This window comes from Phaseolus vulgaris, chromosome 10, assembly GCF_000499845.2.
Source record: "Phaseolus vulgaris cultivar G19833 chromosome 10, P. vulgaris v2.0, whole genome shotgun sequence".
NCBI lineage: Eukaryota > Viridiplantae > Streptophyta > Magnoliopsida > Fabales > Fabaceae > Phaseolus > Phaseolus vulgaris.
In genome coordinates, this window is record NC_023750.2 from 10,866,799 (window position 1) to 10,883,881 (window position 17,083).

Sequence of the window (17,083 nt, forward strand, 5' to 3'; positions counted from 1 at the left end):
ATTTTGAACAATTCACACCCAAACGCTTCCTTTGGTTCGGTTCAAAAGTTTATAGTAACGTCAACTGAGAGAACTCCAGCTATTGAAATCAGCAAAAGGGTTGAGTCAAAAGTTAATATTTGAATGAAATGAGTGATCAATCATTTTAGTCCCTAACATTGTGTTTGAATTGGGAGTGACACTATAGCCGCAAACGGATGAGAGGTGTCACCCCGTTTAGATATGTGGAGGGTGAGGGTGAGAGAAAAGTTGGCCAAAATGAGGGATCTTTGAGAAGTGAAGAGAAAAAAGAGAGGGTGAGGGAGTGAATGTCAGGTAGGATGAGTGCAAAGTCATTTGTGCCCTCAGTATTGTGTGAATTGTGGACGTATATGGGATGGCTTTTCAGCAACGTGGAAACATGCATGCACGGTGGTCTATGAGAAAGCTTTTCAGCAAGCGCATGAGATTCTTGACCATGGTTCAAGAATCTCTTTGACCAACTTCAATGCTCAATGAATGCATAGCTAAGTTGGTGAGAGAGTGGATGACCGTAATAAAGAGAGTGATGCAGCACTATATAGTTGGTTCCCAACCTCACAAAGCACAAGCAGTTCTTCACAAAGCACAGACAACATTATAGAGAGCTTGGAGAGGGGTCGTGAGTAAGCATAGTGGTAGGAGAGTGCGCTTGGTTCTTCGTCTCTGACCTCATGTGAACTTTGTGTCAATTTTGTTTTATGCATAACCGATTAGCACTAAAAATGAATGTATCACATAATCGATTATTTTAAAAAAATAGTTGATAATGACATAATCGATTATCTGTAAATATTTTCGTGACATAATCGATTACTGGGACTATGCAAAATTGAACTTAATCGATTATGTATGACCATAATCGATTATGTTGGTTTTTGAACTGCATGCATAATCGATTATGTGGCATAAATTTTTGGATAATCGATTATGTGTTGTTTTAAACGGAAGTGATAATCGGTTATGTTTATTAATTTTCCAGATTTTTTATTTTGAGTTTTTTTATTTAATTTTTGAATGATTTTTTGTTCAGGCACAGTTTCATCTTCTTAGACTTGTATTGTGTTGTGGTTTCGTCCTGCTCTATTGAGGTATGTGTGTTTTTTTTAAATTGTGTTTTGATGTTTATTTTTATTTTGAATTTAATTTGTTTAAATTATTTTAAAATACTTGTTAATTAGATTTTAATTAGATGTGAATGTTTAGGAAAACTAAAATAGTTATATTAGTAATAAATTAAATATTGTGTTAAGTTGATTATCTGAAATTAAAATTGTATATTGTTAATGGAAAAATTTCATTAAATTTGAATATTTTATTTTTGTGACATGAGTTGAATTGAATTTATAGATTGAAATTAGAGATCTGAATCTGTTTTTTTAAATATTATTATTAAAAAGATTATAAAATTTGTTACAGTAATTTAAAAACAGAAAAACCAAATATACAGAAGATTTTTTTAACATTTAACAATGTTAATAAATAAATTTATGAATGTGTACATAGTAATTATTTTTTTTTTAACTTTGAAGCTGTTAATAAATAAATTTTTTGATTTATATTTACAGAATAGATTATTTTTTTGAAATTATTATTTTTACAGAATGTAAATATAAATTTTTAATGTTATTTTTTAAAACAAATGTTGTATTAATTAAAAAAAACAGAAAAAAAATTACATAATAAATTATAATTTTTAATAATATGTGTACATGGTTAATATTTTTTGAACATTTAATTCTTTATAAAAAAATAGATTTATTTATTTGAAATGATTATTTTTACTGGAAATAGAAATTTTAAATGCTATATTTTATATTTTTGGACATTTTACATACACATACCATAATGTATATGAAATACATATAATTTATTTCTCATAATTTACATAAATTTTTAATGTTATTATGAAAAAATTAAAACAAATATTGTAGTAATTAAAAAGAATAGAAAAAGATTACATAATAAATTTGATTTTTTAATAATAATATGTGTAGATAGTTAATATTTTTTTAACATTTAATGCTTTATAAAAAAATATTTATTTATTTGAAAATTATTATTTTTATTGAATGGAAATACAAATTTTTAATGTTATATTTTTTATTTTTTTACATTTTACATAGATATACCATAATGTTATGAAATATATATAATTTATTTTTCATCATTTACATAAATTGTTAATATTATTATTAAAAAATGAAATCAAATATTTTAGTGATTTAAAAAACAAAAACAGAAAAAGGTTACATAATAAATTAGAATTTTTAATAATATGTGTACATAGTTAATATTTTTTTAACATGAAATTTTTTATAAAAAATAGATTTATTTATTTGAAATTATTATTTTTACAGAATACAAATAAAAATTTGAAATGTTATTTTTATATTTTTAAAAATTTAATTCTTTATAAATAATACATTTATTTATTTATAGCTAATATTTTGACAGAATGCATAAATGCAAATTTGACATGTTATAAATAATAAATGTTAATGTTACAGAAGTTTTTATAGAAATTAATAATGTTATAGAAAGTTTTATTGTTACATAATGGAAATATAATTAAAAAAATTAATGATATTATAGAATTTTTTATTGTTACTGAATGTAAATGTAATTTAAAATATTATAAATATTATTGTACTAAAACCCTAAAAAAAAAAGTTAAGTGAAGATATATTTATTTGTTGATTGATTAAATTATAATTTTGTTATTCTATATTTATTTTGTTATATTAGATAAATTAAATGATAGAGTCATTTACAATAGAATGTTTATCATAATTATTTAAAATTAGATATTAGGGTCACTATATTGGTGTAGTTTTACATCGAAACGGTAACCGCATTCAATATGTTGTATTGACACTTATCCATAATCATGGTTCTGGATCAAAGTTCAAGATTACGTGGATAACATTATGAATTCGGGTAGCCATTACGATGAGGCAGAGATGGTACATTTTGAGGAAACGGTTGCAATTTATGATGACCTTGTTGTGGCGAACATGAATTTAATTTCACAAATACAAGAACAAATTAAAAAACAAAATACTGAAGGGGCTTCAATGATGATCCTTTGTATGATTGGTTTTGGATTGAATTTGTTACGTACGGTGCGTACTAGAAGGAACTGTATGAGTCAGTTCTAACCACAAAAAGAGCGTCGTAGACAAGAATTAATGGAGTACTTGGTTCACACTGAACAATGTCGTAATATTATTCGCATGGGACCAGAAGCTTTCCTTCAATTATGTCAACGAATACGGGGAATTGGACTTGTTAAAGATGCATACCGATCAACCGTGGAAGAACAAGTTGCGAAATTTCTGCACATTATTGGGCAAAATGTGAAGAATCGAAGTGTGTCATTCTTATCTCATCGGTCTGGAAAAACAGTTTCTCGTCACTTTCATAATGTTTTGAGTGCAATATTAATGGAACGGTTGTAGAACCGCACATCCTTAACAACAGTCGATTTTACACCTACTTTAAGGTTTGTTTATGATAATATTATTTTAAATCACGTATAATGTTTAATTTATTTTGTGTTTAATAAAACTTATGAAATTTGGTTTACATTGGGATTGTTTAGGAGCAATAGATGGAACTCATGTACGTGTTAAGGTTTCACGTGTTGATGCACCTCATTTTCGAGGGAGAAAAGATTGGCCAACTCAAAACATATTTGCAGCTTGTGACTTTAACATGAAGTTCACATATGTCCTGGCTGGTTGGGAAGGAATAGCCTCGGATTCAAGGATATTAAAAGGCGCTTTGGTACGAGACGATCCTTTGGTTATTCTAGAAGGTTAGTTTTAGGGGATTGGGTGTGCAGAACAATAAATAGGTTATAGTAGTATATACTAACGCAACTTTCCACTATCTTTGTAGGAAAATACTATCTTGGTGATGCATGTTTTATGTTAAAACCAAATATAATAACACCTTATTGTGGAGTTAGATACCATTTGAAAGAATATTCGCGAAGAGGGCCAAAAAATGCTAAAGAGTTGTTTAATCTTCGACATCATCACTTAGAAATGTAATTGAGAGAACATTTGGGGTGTTGAAAAAACGATTTTCAATTATAGCCAATGGGACTGAGCCACATTATGATGTCGATACTATGACAAAAATTGTTTTAGGTTGTTGTATTCTGCATAACTTTCTTTGCAGGGTCGACAATGATGAGTCTCTAATTGAAGAAGTAGATCATGAATTGTTAGAAGAAGATGTACAACCAACCCCTAGCCATGCCCATGAGCATGATTATAGGGTAGGGTGTCATATTAGGGACACTATAGCAAACAAAATGTGGGAAGATTATGTAAACAATTAATTTGATGAAATAATATATTTTTTGTTTTCTTCCAATGTTTGTCATCCTAACTTTATTTAAGTAAATTAGATGGATCGTGGGAAGAATGTTGCTCCAAATTCATCAGGTGGTTATAGAGAGTTCACTAAGTGGACATGATGGAAGAGACCCAAGCACAAGCCCACATGCAAGCCCACCAAAGAGTAGATTTGGGCCAACCCTAGAGTTATGGCTAAGAGGATCCAAGAAGTCGTTTTTTTACATGTTCAAATGTCATAAACTCTAGTGTAGAGTAGACTTTTGTCAAAATTAGCATAGGAACTTTGTTTGTAATTTTTCTTAGAATTAATTTTGGCACCTAAAACACCAACCTAGGTAAACTTAGATTTTCTAAAAAAACCTCTAAATTTACCAAGGCCTATCTAGAAAGCTCATGGAGGGGGTGAGCATACAAACTAGACACACCCCTCCCCATGTGCTCATTTAGGCTCCACTTTTGGGAGGGAATTCATTTGAATTTCCCTCCACTTTCTTTTGAATTTCCAGCCCTCTAAACACTATAAATTGAGGTGTTTGGCTCTCATTTTGTAAGATTAAATTAAGTATTGTTATGCTGCCAAACTTGAGCCATACTTTTCTCCCTTGCCTAGAATTTAGGTCTTAATCTTCAATCCTTTCACCTTCCAAAGGGGCTGGCCGAACCTCCCTAAATTCCCTAATCTTCATGCACCTTCAAGGCAGCCACACCTCCTAGGAGGGCCTTGTTCCATCAACAAACCACAAAGCTTCCGCAAACCATCCAAAATTCACAAAAGAGAAGAGCTCAATACCATCATTTGGTATCAGAGTTATGGTCTTCAAGAGATAAGTATTTCTTCGTATTTTTCTTCTTGAGTTCTTCTTATATTCATATTGTTCATCTTGTCTTGCTGTTTTTTATATTTTAATATGATTTGAATGCTTTTCTATGCATTTCAATCGGTAGTTTTTGTTCAAATTGTGCTTGAGCATCTTATTTCAATTTTGTGTAGGATTCTTGGTACATTGTGTTGTTGTTTTTGATTTTTTTTAGGTTGCTTGAGTCTTGATTTAAATTCTATTCGGTTCATATTAATGTGTTTGAGTCATTTTATTTTCTGAATCTATAAGTTTTGTCAAGTCATGTGATTCCAAAGTTTGTCAACAAATCTTTGTAGTACTTTTCTTGATTTATTTGTTTCTTGTTTTGTTTTGAGTGCCTAATCTGAATTCTGTTTTGATTTGATCCTTTGGTGCATTTTTCTTTTTAGTTTGAGTTCATATTTGTGTAAAAGATCCACACAAATTCCATCACATTAATTCCATTGTGTTTTTGAAGTATATCTTTTTGTTTTGATTCCAGATTTCAGAATCCTCTGTTTTCACAAATCTGTTTTGGCTGTTTTGCTTTATGAAAATTAAATACGTCATAAGAAAATTATGAGCCTCTGGATTTCAATAGTTTGAGGTGTTAGCACAAAAAGAAAAAAAGAATCAGTTGAAAAAACAAAATAGAAAAAAAAAGATAAATCATACAAAAGAAGTGTGCATTCTGGCACTATACCTGACGGTAATTGGACACTGTTTTGGGAAATATTATCATAATTAATTGGCGCATGTGATTGGAGTGAAACCAACGCCAATAGTTTGTTAAGAAACTGAATTGATTGTGTTTAAATTTTCAGAAACAAATACAAAATATCCAACTCAACATAAATCATTTAAGTCACGCTTTCTGGACCACAATATTTTCAATGGTGCTGTTTTGGTTTTTCAAATCAATTCTAGTGCCAATCTTTAGGTTCCTTTTGTGTGCCATCCATTATTTGAGTGCCTATTTTTATTTGCTTGTCCAATTCATTCTGAACTCCTTCTAGTTGTGTCACAATATTAAATCCAATTGCAGTGGTGCTGTTTTTAAATTTTAATTGTTTCTTGCTTTCTTTTCTTGACCTCTAAATTTGTTGGTGGATAAATATCAATTGGTGCTTGTTGAGTGGGATTTGACTTGAGGAGAGTCTAGCTTTACTTAATAGGTATTGTATTGAAGAATTTAATTCCTTAAATCAAAGAGGATCAAGGCAAGGGGCAGCAACAAACACAATACCAAAATACACCATACACCTTGAAGGGCACAACCAATAAGAGTAACAACAAGTCAAAAGAGTGCCTTGCTGAAATTTAATTTTTGCAATTTAATTTATTTGCATTTCTTGAATTGTAATTACATTTCACTCTTGTTAATTAGTGGATTAATCACGCAATTAGACGGTGAGTGTGTCTTCAAGGCTCAAAGTGTCTAAGAAGCCTCACCTAGGATCGACTAGTTTAAGCTTTCTAGTTTAGCATTTGTTAATTGCTTTAACTTACGCCAACTGTTTTGCTTAGTTTCGCTTAATTGCTTTTGCTTAGCCTTGTTTAAAGCTTTGATAAATTGCTTTAGTTGTTAGATAGCTTTGCATTGTTTTCTTGCATAAAATTTGATTTCTCCATCCTCATTGTGTTCTAAGTGATTTACCTAAAGAAAGAATTGTGTGAAGATTTTGAGGGATAGTTTTTGGCTAAGGCAAGACTTGGTATTTAAGTAGTCCTTTGTGACTCACCTCTCTTACCTGGGAAGCTACCTTCATTAACTTTCCTCTTCTTTCTTAAAGTAAAGCATTTCTAAACACAAAGTTTTAGTCATGTCTTCTCACTCCTCTAAATCTCTTAAAAGTGATGTGAAATCCTTGAAATCTCTTTTAAAACAACTTTCCAAGGATATTCAATCAATTTCATCTAAACAATTGGAGAATGAGGCCAAAACTAATGAATTAACTAAAGCAAAGGATGAGAAATCTCAAATTTCAAAAAAATTACATTCTCATGCATATAACTCTCAAGTTTATGATTCTTTTGGGGAAGAAAGTCTTAGGATTAATGAATATCATCAACCATCCCCTAGGAGAGCTAGAAAAGAGAGACAAGAAAACCTAAAGGAGGTTAAGGTAGAGCTACCTCATTTCTATGGAAAAGATTATGTAGAAACATATCTATATTGGGAAATGAGGGTAGAGCAATTGTTTGCTTACAACCATGTGAGTGAAGAAAAGAAAGTACCTTTAGCTACCTTAAGTTTTCAAGGTGATGCTATGTATTGGTGGAATGCCCTAAAAAGAGAGAGACATCTCCACGAGGACCCTCCCATTACATATTGGAATGACCTTAGGGGAGCCTTGAGATGTCGCCATATTCCCTCACTTTACAATAGGAAGTTGATGGACAAGCTCCAAAGACTTCATCAAAGAGATATGAGTGTAGAAGAATATTGGCAGAAGATGATGTCATATATTAAGAGGGCAAGGATTAACGAAGACAACCATACCACCATAGCTAGGTTTTTAAGTGGTCTCAAACTTGAGATAAGAAACAAAGTTGAACTTTTACCTTATAGAGATTTAAATGACTTGATTCAACTTAGCATTAAAGTTGAAAAACAAATTTTGAGAAAACAATCAAGTCGAAAACAAAGTTCATACTATGTATCTTATAACAAGGATGAGTTCCATAGAGGGGAAGAACATATAAAAGAAACATCTCTAGAACTTTCCCAAAACCTATCCAAGCATATCTCACACACTCAAGTTAGAAAAATTCCATGTTTTACATACCTTGGTAATGATCAATTAGCATCTCATTGTTCCAATGAAAGATCTATGATCTTAAGGAACAAAGATGAATATAGTAGCCAAGAAAAAGAAACTAGTGAGAGTGAAGAAAATGAGAAAAGGAAGAAGAAAGAAATAGAAAAGCCAAGTGAGGGGTTGTGTCAATCTAGAAAGAATGAGGAATATTTTACAACATCCCTTACAAGGATAGTAAAAAAAGAACCCTTAAAAGGGGAATGCATATGTAAATATATAGTAGTTTATGATTACCTAAGCCACCTTAGGGAAGTTTTCTTAGTGTTTAGAACTAATAGTTTGTTTGCTAATAGTGATAAATGTACCTTCTATGTTGATAGTGTAGTGTCTTTGGGTTTTATAGCTAACAAAAATGGGGTACATGTTGACCCCGAGAAAATCAAAGCCATCCAAGAATGGCCAACACAACAAAATGTAGGAGATGTTAGGAGTTGTCATGGTCTAGCAAGTTATTATAGGAGAATTGATCCTAACTTCTCAAGTCTAGCTTCACCATTCAATGAGTTAGTGAAGAAAGACACTCCATTTTGTTGGATGGAGAAGCATGAGCAAGCCTTTCAAAGGTTGAAAGCTCAACTCACCAATGCACCCATTCTAGTTTTACCAAACTTTGTAAAAACTTTTGAGCTAGAGTGTGATGCATTGGGAGTAGGAATAGGTGTTGGGTTTTTGCAAGGTGGGCACCCAATTGCATATTTTATTGAAAAAATTCATGGTTCAACCCTCAACTACCCCATCTATAACAAAGAGCTCTATACACTTGTGAGGGCCCTGCATGAGTCTTTAAAATCTTTAAAGAGTCAACACAAGTTAAAAATACATGCAAAGTGGATGGGATTTCTTGACCAAATTCCATATGTTATCAAATACAAGAAGGACAAAACAAATATTTTGGTGGATGCTCTATCAAGGAAACATGCCCTATTTTTAAAACTTGGAGCCCAAATTCTTGGATTTGATAACATACCTAAACTTTATCAAGATTTTGCAACCACTTTTGCTAAGTATCAACATAGAGCACATGGAGGGTTTTATGTTTATGAGGGGTACTTATTTAAAGAAGAAAAACTTTGCATACCCCAAATAACACATAGAAAACTCCTTGTGAATGAGTCACATGAAGGAGGATTCATAAGTCATTTTGGAGTTAATCAAACTCTTGAGCTTTTGAAAGAAAAGAAAATTATGAACTCCTCCCTAAAGAAATATCGTAAAAAGTTGCCAATAGAAAAACAAAAAGAATAGCAACTTCATAAAATTGATTTTTATACAACTGCTCAAACTAACTCATTTGCTTTGTTTGATGATTCCCATAAATGGACGTTTGATCCAGGAGGACGAGCATAGTTGTCAAAGCAAGAGGCTGCTATTCGAGATTGACCCTGTAGATCTGAGGATAGATCTTCTCAAGAAGGAGGAGATGATGGACACCATCCAGCCACATTCATCCCCCTAACATTGAAGAAGAAGAAGCATTGGATTTGAGGACAAATCCTTTTCAAGAGGGAGGGGATGATGGAAGAGGCCCAAGCACAAGCCCACATGCAAGCCCACCAAAGGGTAGATTTGGGCCAACCCTAGAGTTATGGCCAAGAGGATCCAAGAAGTCGTTCTTTTACATGTTCAAATGCCATAAACTCTAGTGTAGAGTAGACTTTAATTTCTTGTCAAAATTAGCATAGGAACTTTATTTGTAATTTTTCTTCGAATTAATTTTGGCACCTAAAACACCAACCTAGGTAAACTTAGAGTTTCTAAAAAAACCTCTAAATTTACCAAGGCCGGTCTAGAAAGCCCATGGAGGGGGTGAGCATACAAACTAGACACACCCCTCCCCATGTGCTCATTTAGGCTCCATTTTTGGGAGGGAATTCATTTGAATTTCCCTCCACTTTCTTTTGAATTTCCTAGGAGGGCCTTGTTCCATCAACAAACCACAAAGCTTCCGCAAACCACCCAAAATTCACAAAAGAGAAGAGCTCAATACCATCAGGACAACAGACATGGATATAATTATGCTAAATTCAATGATTGAAGAGGTAAGTCGAGGATGCAGAATTGACGGTAGCTGGACCAGTCAGGGTTATACTAACATTGTTATGGCTCTACATGAGGCTAGATTATCGGGTCTTAAGAAAAGCCATGTAAATAATCGTCAAAAAAGTCTGAAGGACGGGTGGAGGGAAGTCAATGATTTGTTTGGTGGATTGAGTGGTTTCGCATGGAACCAAACCACCAAACGTTTTGAAGCGGAGGACGAAGTTTGGAATGACTTGATCAAGGTATGATCATAAGTATATGTTAAATGTAATAGATTTCACTACACATTCGACCATAATGTACTAATATGTGACATCTATATAAGTCAAATGAACATGTGTTTATCTCTTTCCGGATAAAATATAATAACTTTATATTATATTTTGAGAACTCCTTAATATTAATGTTATGTTCTAAATAACCATTTACTTTTTATAATATATTTATTTTGATAATGATAATAATGAAAATCCTTATTAATAATAATTTTGTATATAAATATATATATATATATATATATATATAAATATATATATATATATATAACATAACATGTTTTCAAGAAACATAAATAATATTAAAATTATCTAAATAAATTAACTTAATTAACAAAATTAATTTAAATTAATAAAATGGAAAATAATAAAATTATATTTAAATATATAAAATTATTTATTTATTTCTTTGAATTTTAAAATATTTTTTCTTTTATTTATAATTAAAAATTTAATTTCTTTTAATTAAATATAATGCGCACAAAATTAATTATAATTTATTTCTTCTTCTTTTATATACAAGGGTAAATTTGTAATCTTACAATCTACACAATTCAAAATAATTCAAAATATCCTTGCAACCATCACATCACTCACATATTTGAATAAACTTTCCTCACACATCCACTCTAGCATACCTCAATCCAAACACCCTCAACTTTCTTCACAAATCTCCACACTTCCACTCCTCGCACCCTCTAATCCAAACAAAACATAAATGTGATTCTAGTATATGAAATTAAAAAATATTAAATAATTTTTTAAAATGTCAAATAAGTTTTTTAAATGTTAATTTACTTGGGAAAAGCATTAGTCTCGTGTCTTCCTTTTTTTACTTTTGGATTAATATGGTTGGAAATTTACACTTTCAGGATATGATTTGTATAAGGTGCTGAATTTTTTTATATAATACTTTGAGTTGGCTTCATAAAGCCTAGTGCGAAACAATATCTAAAATACACATTTTTTCTTTTCTTCACCTATATTCTCTCAAAATGTAATCATGTTTAAAACAAACAAAAAATCAAAATGTAATCATGTTTAAAACAAACAAAAAAATATGAACAGTTATATTCAACTGTATTTGATAATATTACGAAAATTTGTTCTTCCATAAAATGCTAAAAGAAAATTCCCAAGCTGGGTTGTTTTGTCATATCACAATTTTTTAGTTTAATAAATTAAAAACTGTACCGGTATAATCGGATGACTCAGTGAGTCGGCCATCACTCATACCAACTAACCATCTACCCATGGCGTAAAGGTCACATGACGACACGTGACTGACGGACCCTTGGCAACGAGTCAAGGGTTGACTAAGTCAGCAGGGTTAATCCATAGTTAAGAGTTGTTTAGTGCAACCCTAAACATGAACCAACTTCCTAATCCGGCCCACCAATGAAGGCTCATCAAGGTAATATAAATAGCACGCATTTCAAGGAGAAAGGTACGTCATTATCTACAGTACTTTGACACCTGAGTGCTAACACCCCGACTGACTTGAGCGTTGGAGTGCCTTCTGCAGGTACCACCCTCGCATGTGGAGCCAAACGATCGAAAGAAGGAAAGTGAAGCAGAGAGCTTGGAGCATCAGTGACCGACCGAAGGTAGAGGCAGGAGCAATTGTTCTCTAGGCCCCAAACCCGTTTGAGAACAATTGGCGCCCACCGTGGGGCCGAGAGAATAGTGTGAATAAGCAGTAGTAGATGGTATCAACCCGCAATATGGCTAGAGAGAGAATGTCCGAAGCAGACCAAGCAGCAATGATGTTGGCTCTCTAAAAGGAACTGGCAGAGATGAAGAAGATATCAAAACCCTTGAAAGGAGAACCAAGAAATGAAGAAGTTGGTAGAAGGAGGATCGTCCCTTGTCCCGACCAACCAGGTTGGCAGGTCCTTCGCCACTACTGTTGGCCCTCAGATCGAGAGGGAGTCGAAGAACAAGTACCTCACCCTAGAGATGGATGGTGAGTCCCATCCCAACAAGATGATGAACACAACCAATACTTCTGCAACCGACCGTCGTCATCCTTTCACTGACTTTGTCATGGAGGCTCCTCTACCAGACAAGTGGAAGGGATTCAATAGAGATCGATATGATGGGACGACTGATCCTGATGAGCACATGGATGTGTATACCACTCATATGAGTTTGTATAAAGCGGTCTTATGTTGAGTCTTCCCAACTTCTTTGAAGGGAGGAGCTTTGAGCTGGTTCATAAAGCTCCCTCCAAACTCAGTGGATTGTTTTGAAACGCTAGTGGCCAAGTTCGATGTCCAATTTGCAACGAGCCGACCCCATCACCTAACGTCCATTGCCCTAGTCAGCATCCGCCAGGAGAAGGGAGAATCTCTGATAAAGTTCATCGACCAGTTCGAAAAGGTCGCCATGAGCATTCGGAACCTCAGTCCTGAGGTGGCAATGCATCATATGCTGACTGTCCTTCGACCGGGTCCTTTCGCAGACAGCTTGTGCATGCAGCCTACGAAAAGCTTGGACAAACTTAGGCGCCGAGCCGCCAAGTCTATGCAGTTGGAAGAGCTACGCCAGTTCAAGAACCAGGCTCGAGCAGAGGCGAGTGGCAAGAAGAAGGATGAGAAGGAGCGGCAGGGAAGGTTCGGGTCTGGACGAGGTGATCCCAAATGAGACAATTTTGGGCCTCGGTTCTCACGATACACACCCCTCAACACCGATAGAGGGAAAATATTGTAAGAAGCCCTTAGCGCGAGCTGATCCTGTCACCCATAAGGGCTTTGAGCCCTGATAATGCCGACCGTAGCAAGAAGTGTTGGTACCATAAGAACACCGGTCATTCGACCAAGGAGTACCAGGCCTTGAAGGAAAAAATAGAGGAGTTGATTTAGGCAGGGCACTTGCGTCGCTTTGTGAAAGTCGGTCGCACCACCAGGTGTTCCCCTTGTAGAGAGGAAGCACCAAGGAAGAGAGACCGCACCCCTCCAAGGCCGAGGGAGGATGATCGTTTCCGGGAACGCCGCGGGAGGAGGGACGATCCTCCCAAAGACGACCGTAGATGAGGCCGCGAGGTCAGAAACACCATCGCCGACGGGTTTGCCGGGGGTGGGAGCACGAATAGTGTGCGGAAGAAGCACCTGCGTGTTGTCCATCAAGTGAACTTCGTGGCCATCCAACCAAGGATGCCACCCATAACATTTACAGATGATGACTTCAAAGGGATAGACCCCTCCCAAGACGATCTGATGGTGATATCGGTCGACATCGATAACTTCACCATCATGAAGACCCTGGTAGATCGGGGAAGCTCAGTCGACATTCTTTACTAGAAGACCTTCAAAGCAATGAGGATTCAAATAGAAGAAATGATGCCCTATGACGACCACGTGGTCGGTTTCTCGGGAGAACGAGTCGGCACGAAGGGGTACATCGAGTTGTACACCACCTTCGGCCTCAACAAACTCGGGGCGATCGTCTCCACCCCACACCTCGCGATGAAGTTCCCCTCCCTGTCGGGCCATATTTTGACCATTCACGTGGATCAAAAGATAGCAAGGGAGTGTTATGCCTGCAAGTGGAACCCACTTTGCAGAAGGTCACCAACAGTCACTCACCCAGGCGCAAAATGCCTGGACGAGGAAGGTCCCTCGAAGACATGCGCAACCGGCCGAGCATGCGGTCGCTATGGTCGACTTCGACCCGTGAGAGGTTGAGCCGAGACTCGAAGCAAAGGACGAGCTACGTAGCGTCCCCCTCATTGATGAGGGGCGGTACACGAGTATCGGCACAACAATGGCAACCGCTGATGCCGAACTCATCCATCAAGCCCTAAAGAGAAATGTGGATCTTTTCGTGTGGACGGCCGCTGACGTCCCAGGCGTCAATCCCGAGATCATCACACATCGAATTTCAGTATACAAGGAAACACGTCCTGTCGCGCAAATGAAAAGAAACCACAGTGAAGAGAAGAGACTCGCGACCAGAGTCAAGGCCGAGAAGTGCCTGAAGGTCGGGTTCATTCGTGAGGCCCGATACTCTACCTGGTTAGCCAATGTGGTAATGGTGACCAAGTCGAACGACAAATGGTGAATGTGCGTCGACTATAAAGATCTAAACAAGGCATGCCCTAAAGACTCATACCCACTGCTTAACATCGACCGGCTCGTCGATGGGGTGACAGGACACAAGGTATTAACCAGATAAGCATGCACCCGAGAGAGAAGGAGAAAACAATCTTCACAAATGATGGTGGAAACTACTTCTACGAGGTAATGTCGTTTGGCCTGAAGAACGTTGGGGCAACGTATAAGAGGTTGATGGAAAAGATTTTCAAGGGAATGATCGGCAGAAGCGTGGAGGTCTACATGGACGACATCGTTGTCAAATCCGACTCGTGCGACCAACACATTAAGGACTTGCAAGAAGTCTTTGATACTCTTCAGAGGACCAACATGCACCTCAATCCCGAGAAGTGCGCGTTCGGGGTTGAGGGGGGAAAGTTTTTGGGATTCATGCTGACTCATAGAGGAATCGTGGCCAACCCTGACAAATGCAAGACGATAACTGAGATGAGAAGCCCAAAGAATTTGAAGGAGATTCAGCAGCTACTCGGTCGGTTGAGAGCGTTGTCTAGGTTCGTCCCCCGCCTAGCCAGAGGTATGAGACCCATGGCGCAAATGCTTTGCAAAACTGCAAAGTTTAGCTGGAATGAGGCATGCAAAAGCATCTTCACCCAGCTCAAGGAATTTTTGTCATCACCGACCGTCATTCAGAAGCCAATACCCGATCTGTCGATCATGGTCTACCTAGTCGTATCAGAAGAGGCGGTCAACGCCGCCCTCGTATAGGACATCAATTATGAAGAACATCCAGTGTACTTTGTTAGCCGCACGCTCCACGCGACCGAAACTAGATACCAGTTGATAGAAAAGATGGCACTAGCACTGGTCCTAATGCCGAAGAGGATGCGACCATACATTCAAAATCACGCCATCATGGTAAAGACCAACTATCCAATATATAGAATATTGTATAAACCCGATCTTGTAGGGCAAATGATAAGATGGTCGGTCGAACTCTCAGAATTCGACATTTGGTACGAACCGAGAGGCGCCATCAAATCCCAGTGTTTAGCGAACTTCTCGGCAGAGCTGCCACCACAGCTTGACGCCCCTACGACATGGACGATATATGTTGATGGGTCATCCAACAAAACCTCGTGCGACACAAGTGTCGTCTTGGAGGGACCGGGCGACCTGCTGATTGAGCAAGCATTGCAATTTGCCTTCAAGGCAACAAACAACCAGGCCAAATATGAAGTCATCCTGGCCGACCTCAGTTTAGCTCATGACCTCGGGGCGCGCAAGGTCACATGTAAAAGCGACTCCCAATTGGTAGTCGCCCAAGTCAGAGGCAAATTCGAGGTGAGGGAGCCCCTCCTCTAGCGCTATTACCATACGATCAACAACTTCATTGCCAAATTCGATAAAGTCACTATCGAGCATATATCCCGACAAGACAGCGAACGGGCAATGCGGTGTCTCGCCTTGCATCCACTTAGAAGCAAAGCCACTACCGAGCGTAGGAGAGGCCGAATGCCTGACCATCATCACTCGGACCAACTAACCACCTAACCATGACGAAAAGGTCACATGAGACACGTGACCGACCAACCCTTGGCAACGAGCCAAGGGTTGACTAAGTAAACAGGGTTAATCCATAGTTAAGAGTTGTTTAGTGCAACCCTAAACATGAACCAACTTCCTAATCTGGCCCACCAATGAAGGCCCATCAAGGTAATATAAATAGCACGCATTTCAAGGAGAAAGGTACGTCATTATCTACAGTACTTTGACACCCGAATGCTAACATCCCAACTGACTTGAGCGTTGGAGTGCCTTCTGCAGGTACCACCCCCGTCTGTGGAGTCAGACGATCGAAAGAAGGTAGGTGAAGCATTAGTGACTAATCGAAAGTAGAAGCAGGAACAATCTTTCTCTAGGCCCCAAACTCGTTCGAGAACAAAAACTAATTCCATTTATAACACAATAAGTATTAATGACTTTAATGAATTTTTATATATAATAAAAATTAAAAAAATGTATGTTAATCACATTGAATTGTCATTTATCTCCAAATAACTATAATATAAATAAGACAAACATTTGAAACAAAAGAACAAACTATTCACATATAATTTGTCACAATCGATTCGAAAGATAATCACACTGAAGTCGGCAAATTAATTTTTTTAATTGAAAAGTTTGGAGAGGCAACATATTATTCTCTACTAAATTAAAACTGTCCAAATATAAACACATGTCAGCATTGTACAAAATTTATCGTCCTTGCACATTATTTTTGCATTCTACTACATATTTATCTTTCTTTCTATTAAATTTGGCTTTCTTTTTCACTTGTCTACTCTTATCTTGCATTATGCAAAACAGGACCATTCTGGTTGTATTAAGAAGTAGAATGACGTGGTTGGATACCTTAGAAGAATATGCATTATAACAATAATTAATGACATATTAATCTAAAGTGACATCGAAACATTTTGGTTCTCTGTATATATTTTATTTCCAAACCTGGGACCATGAAATAGTTTATGTCTACATCTCTATTGCACCACCATCATCAAGAGCAACTCTGACAAGCTAACAAAAACTACTCTTCTGTTCACTTCATCAGCCAATTTACTACACAAATTGGGCTATAAATACTACACAAAAAAACAGATTCAT

General features: G+C 36.2%; 1 protein-coding gene across 1 annotated transcript; it reads left to right on the top strand.

Annotated features, from left to right (window-relative positions):
* Positions 1-3,209: 3,209 nt before the first annotated feature.
* Positions 3,210-4,369, top strand: LOC137814377 (uncharacterized). Its single transcript, XM_068617081.1, has 4 exons — positions 3,210-3,390; positions 3,623-3,838; positions 3,922-4,072; positions 4,207-4,369. The coding sequence occupies exons 1-4, from the start codon at positions 3,210-3,212 to the stop codon at positions 4,367-4,369; spliced, it is 711 nt and encodes a 236-aa protein (XP_068473182.1).
* The last annotated feature ends 12,714 nt before the right edge of the window (positions 4,370-17,083 follow it).

Coding starts and splice junctions, on each gene's coding strand:
- LOC137814377 (XM_068617081.1), top strand. CDS start 3,210: ATGGAGTACTTGGTTCACACTGAACAATGTCGTAATATTATTCGCATG. Junction 3,391..3,622: donor GCAAAATGTGAAGAATCGAA/GTGTGTCATTCT, acceptor GGGATTGTTTAG/GAGCAATAGATGGAACTCAT. Junction 3,839..3,921: donor TCCTTTGGTTATTCTAGAAG/GTTAGTTTTAGG, acceptor CTATCTTTGTAG/GAAAATACTATCTTGGTGAT.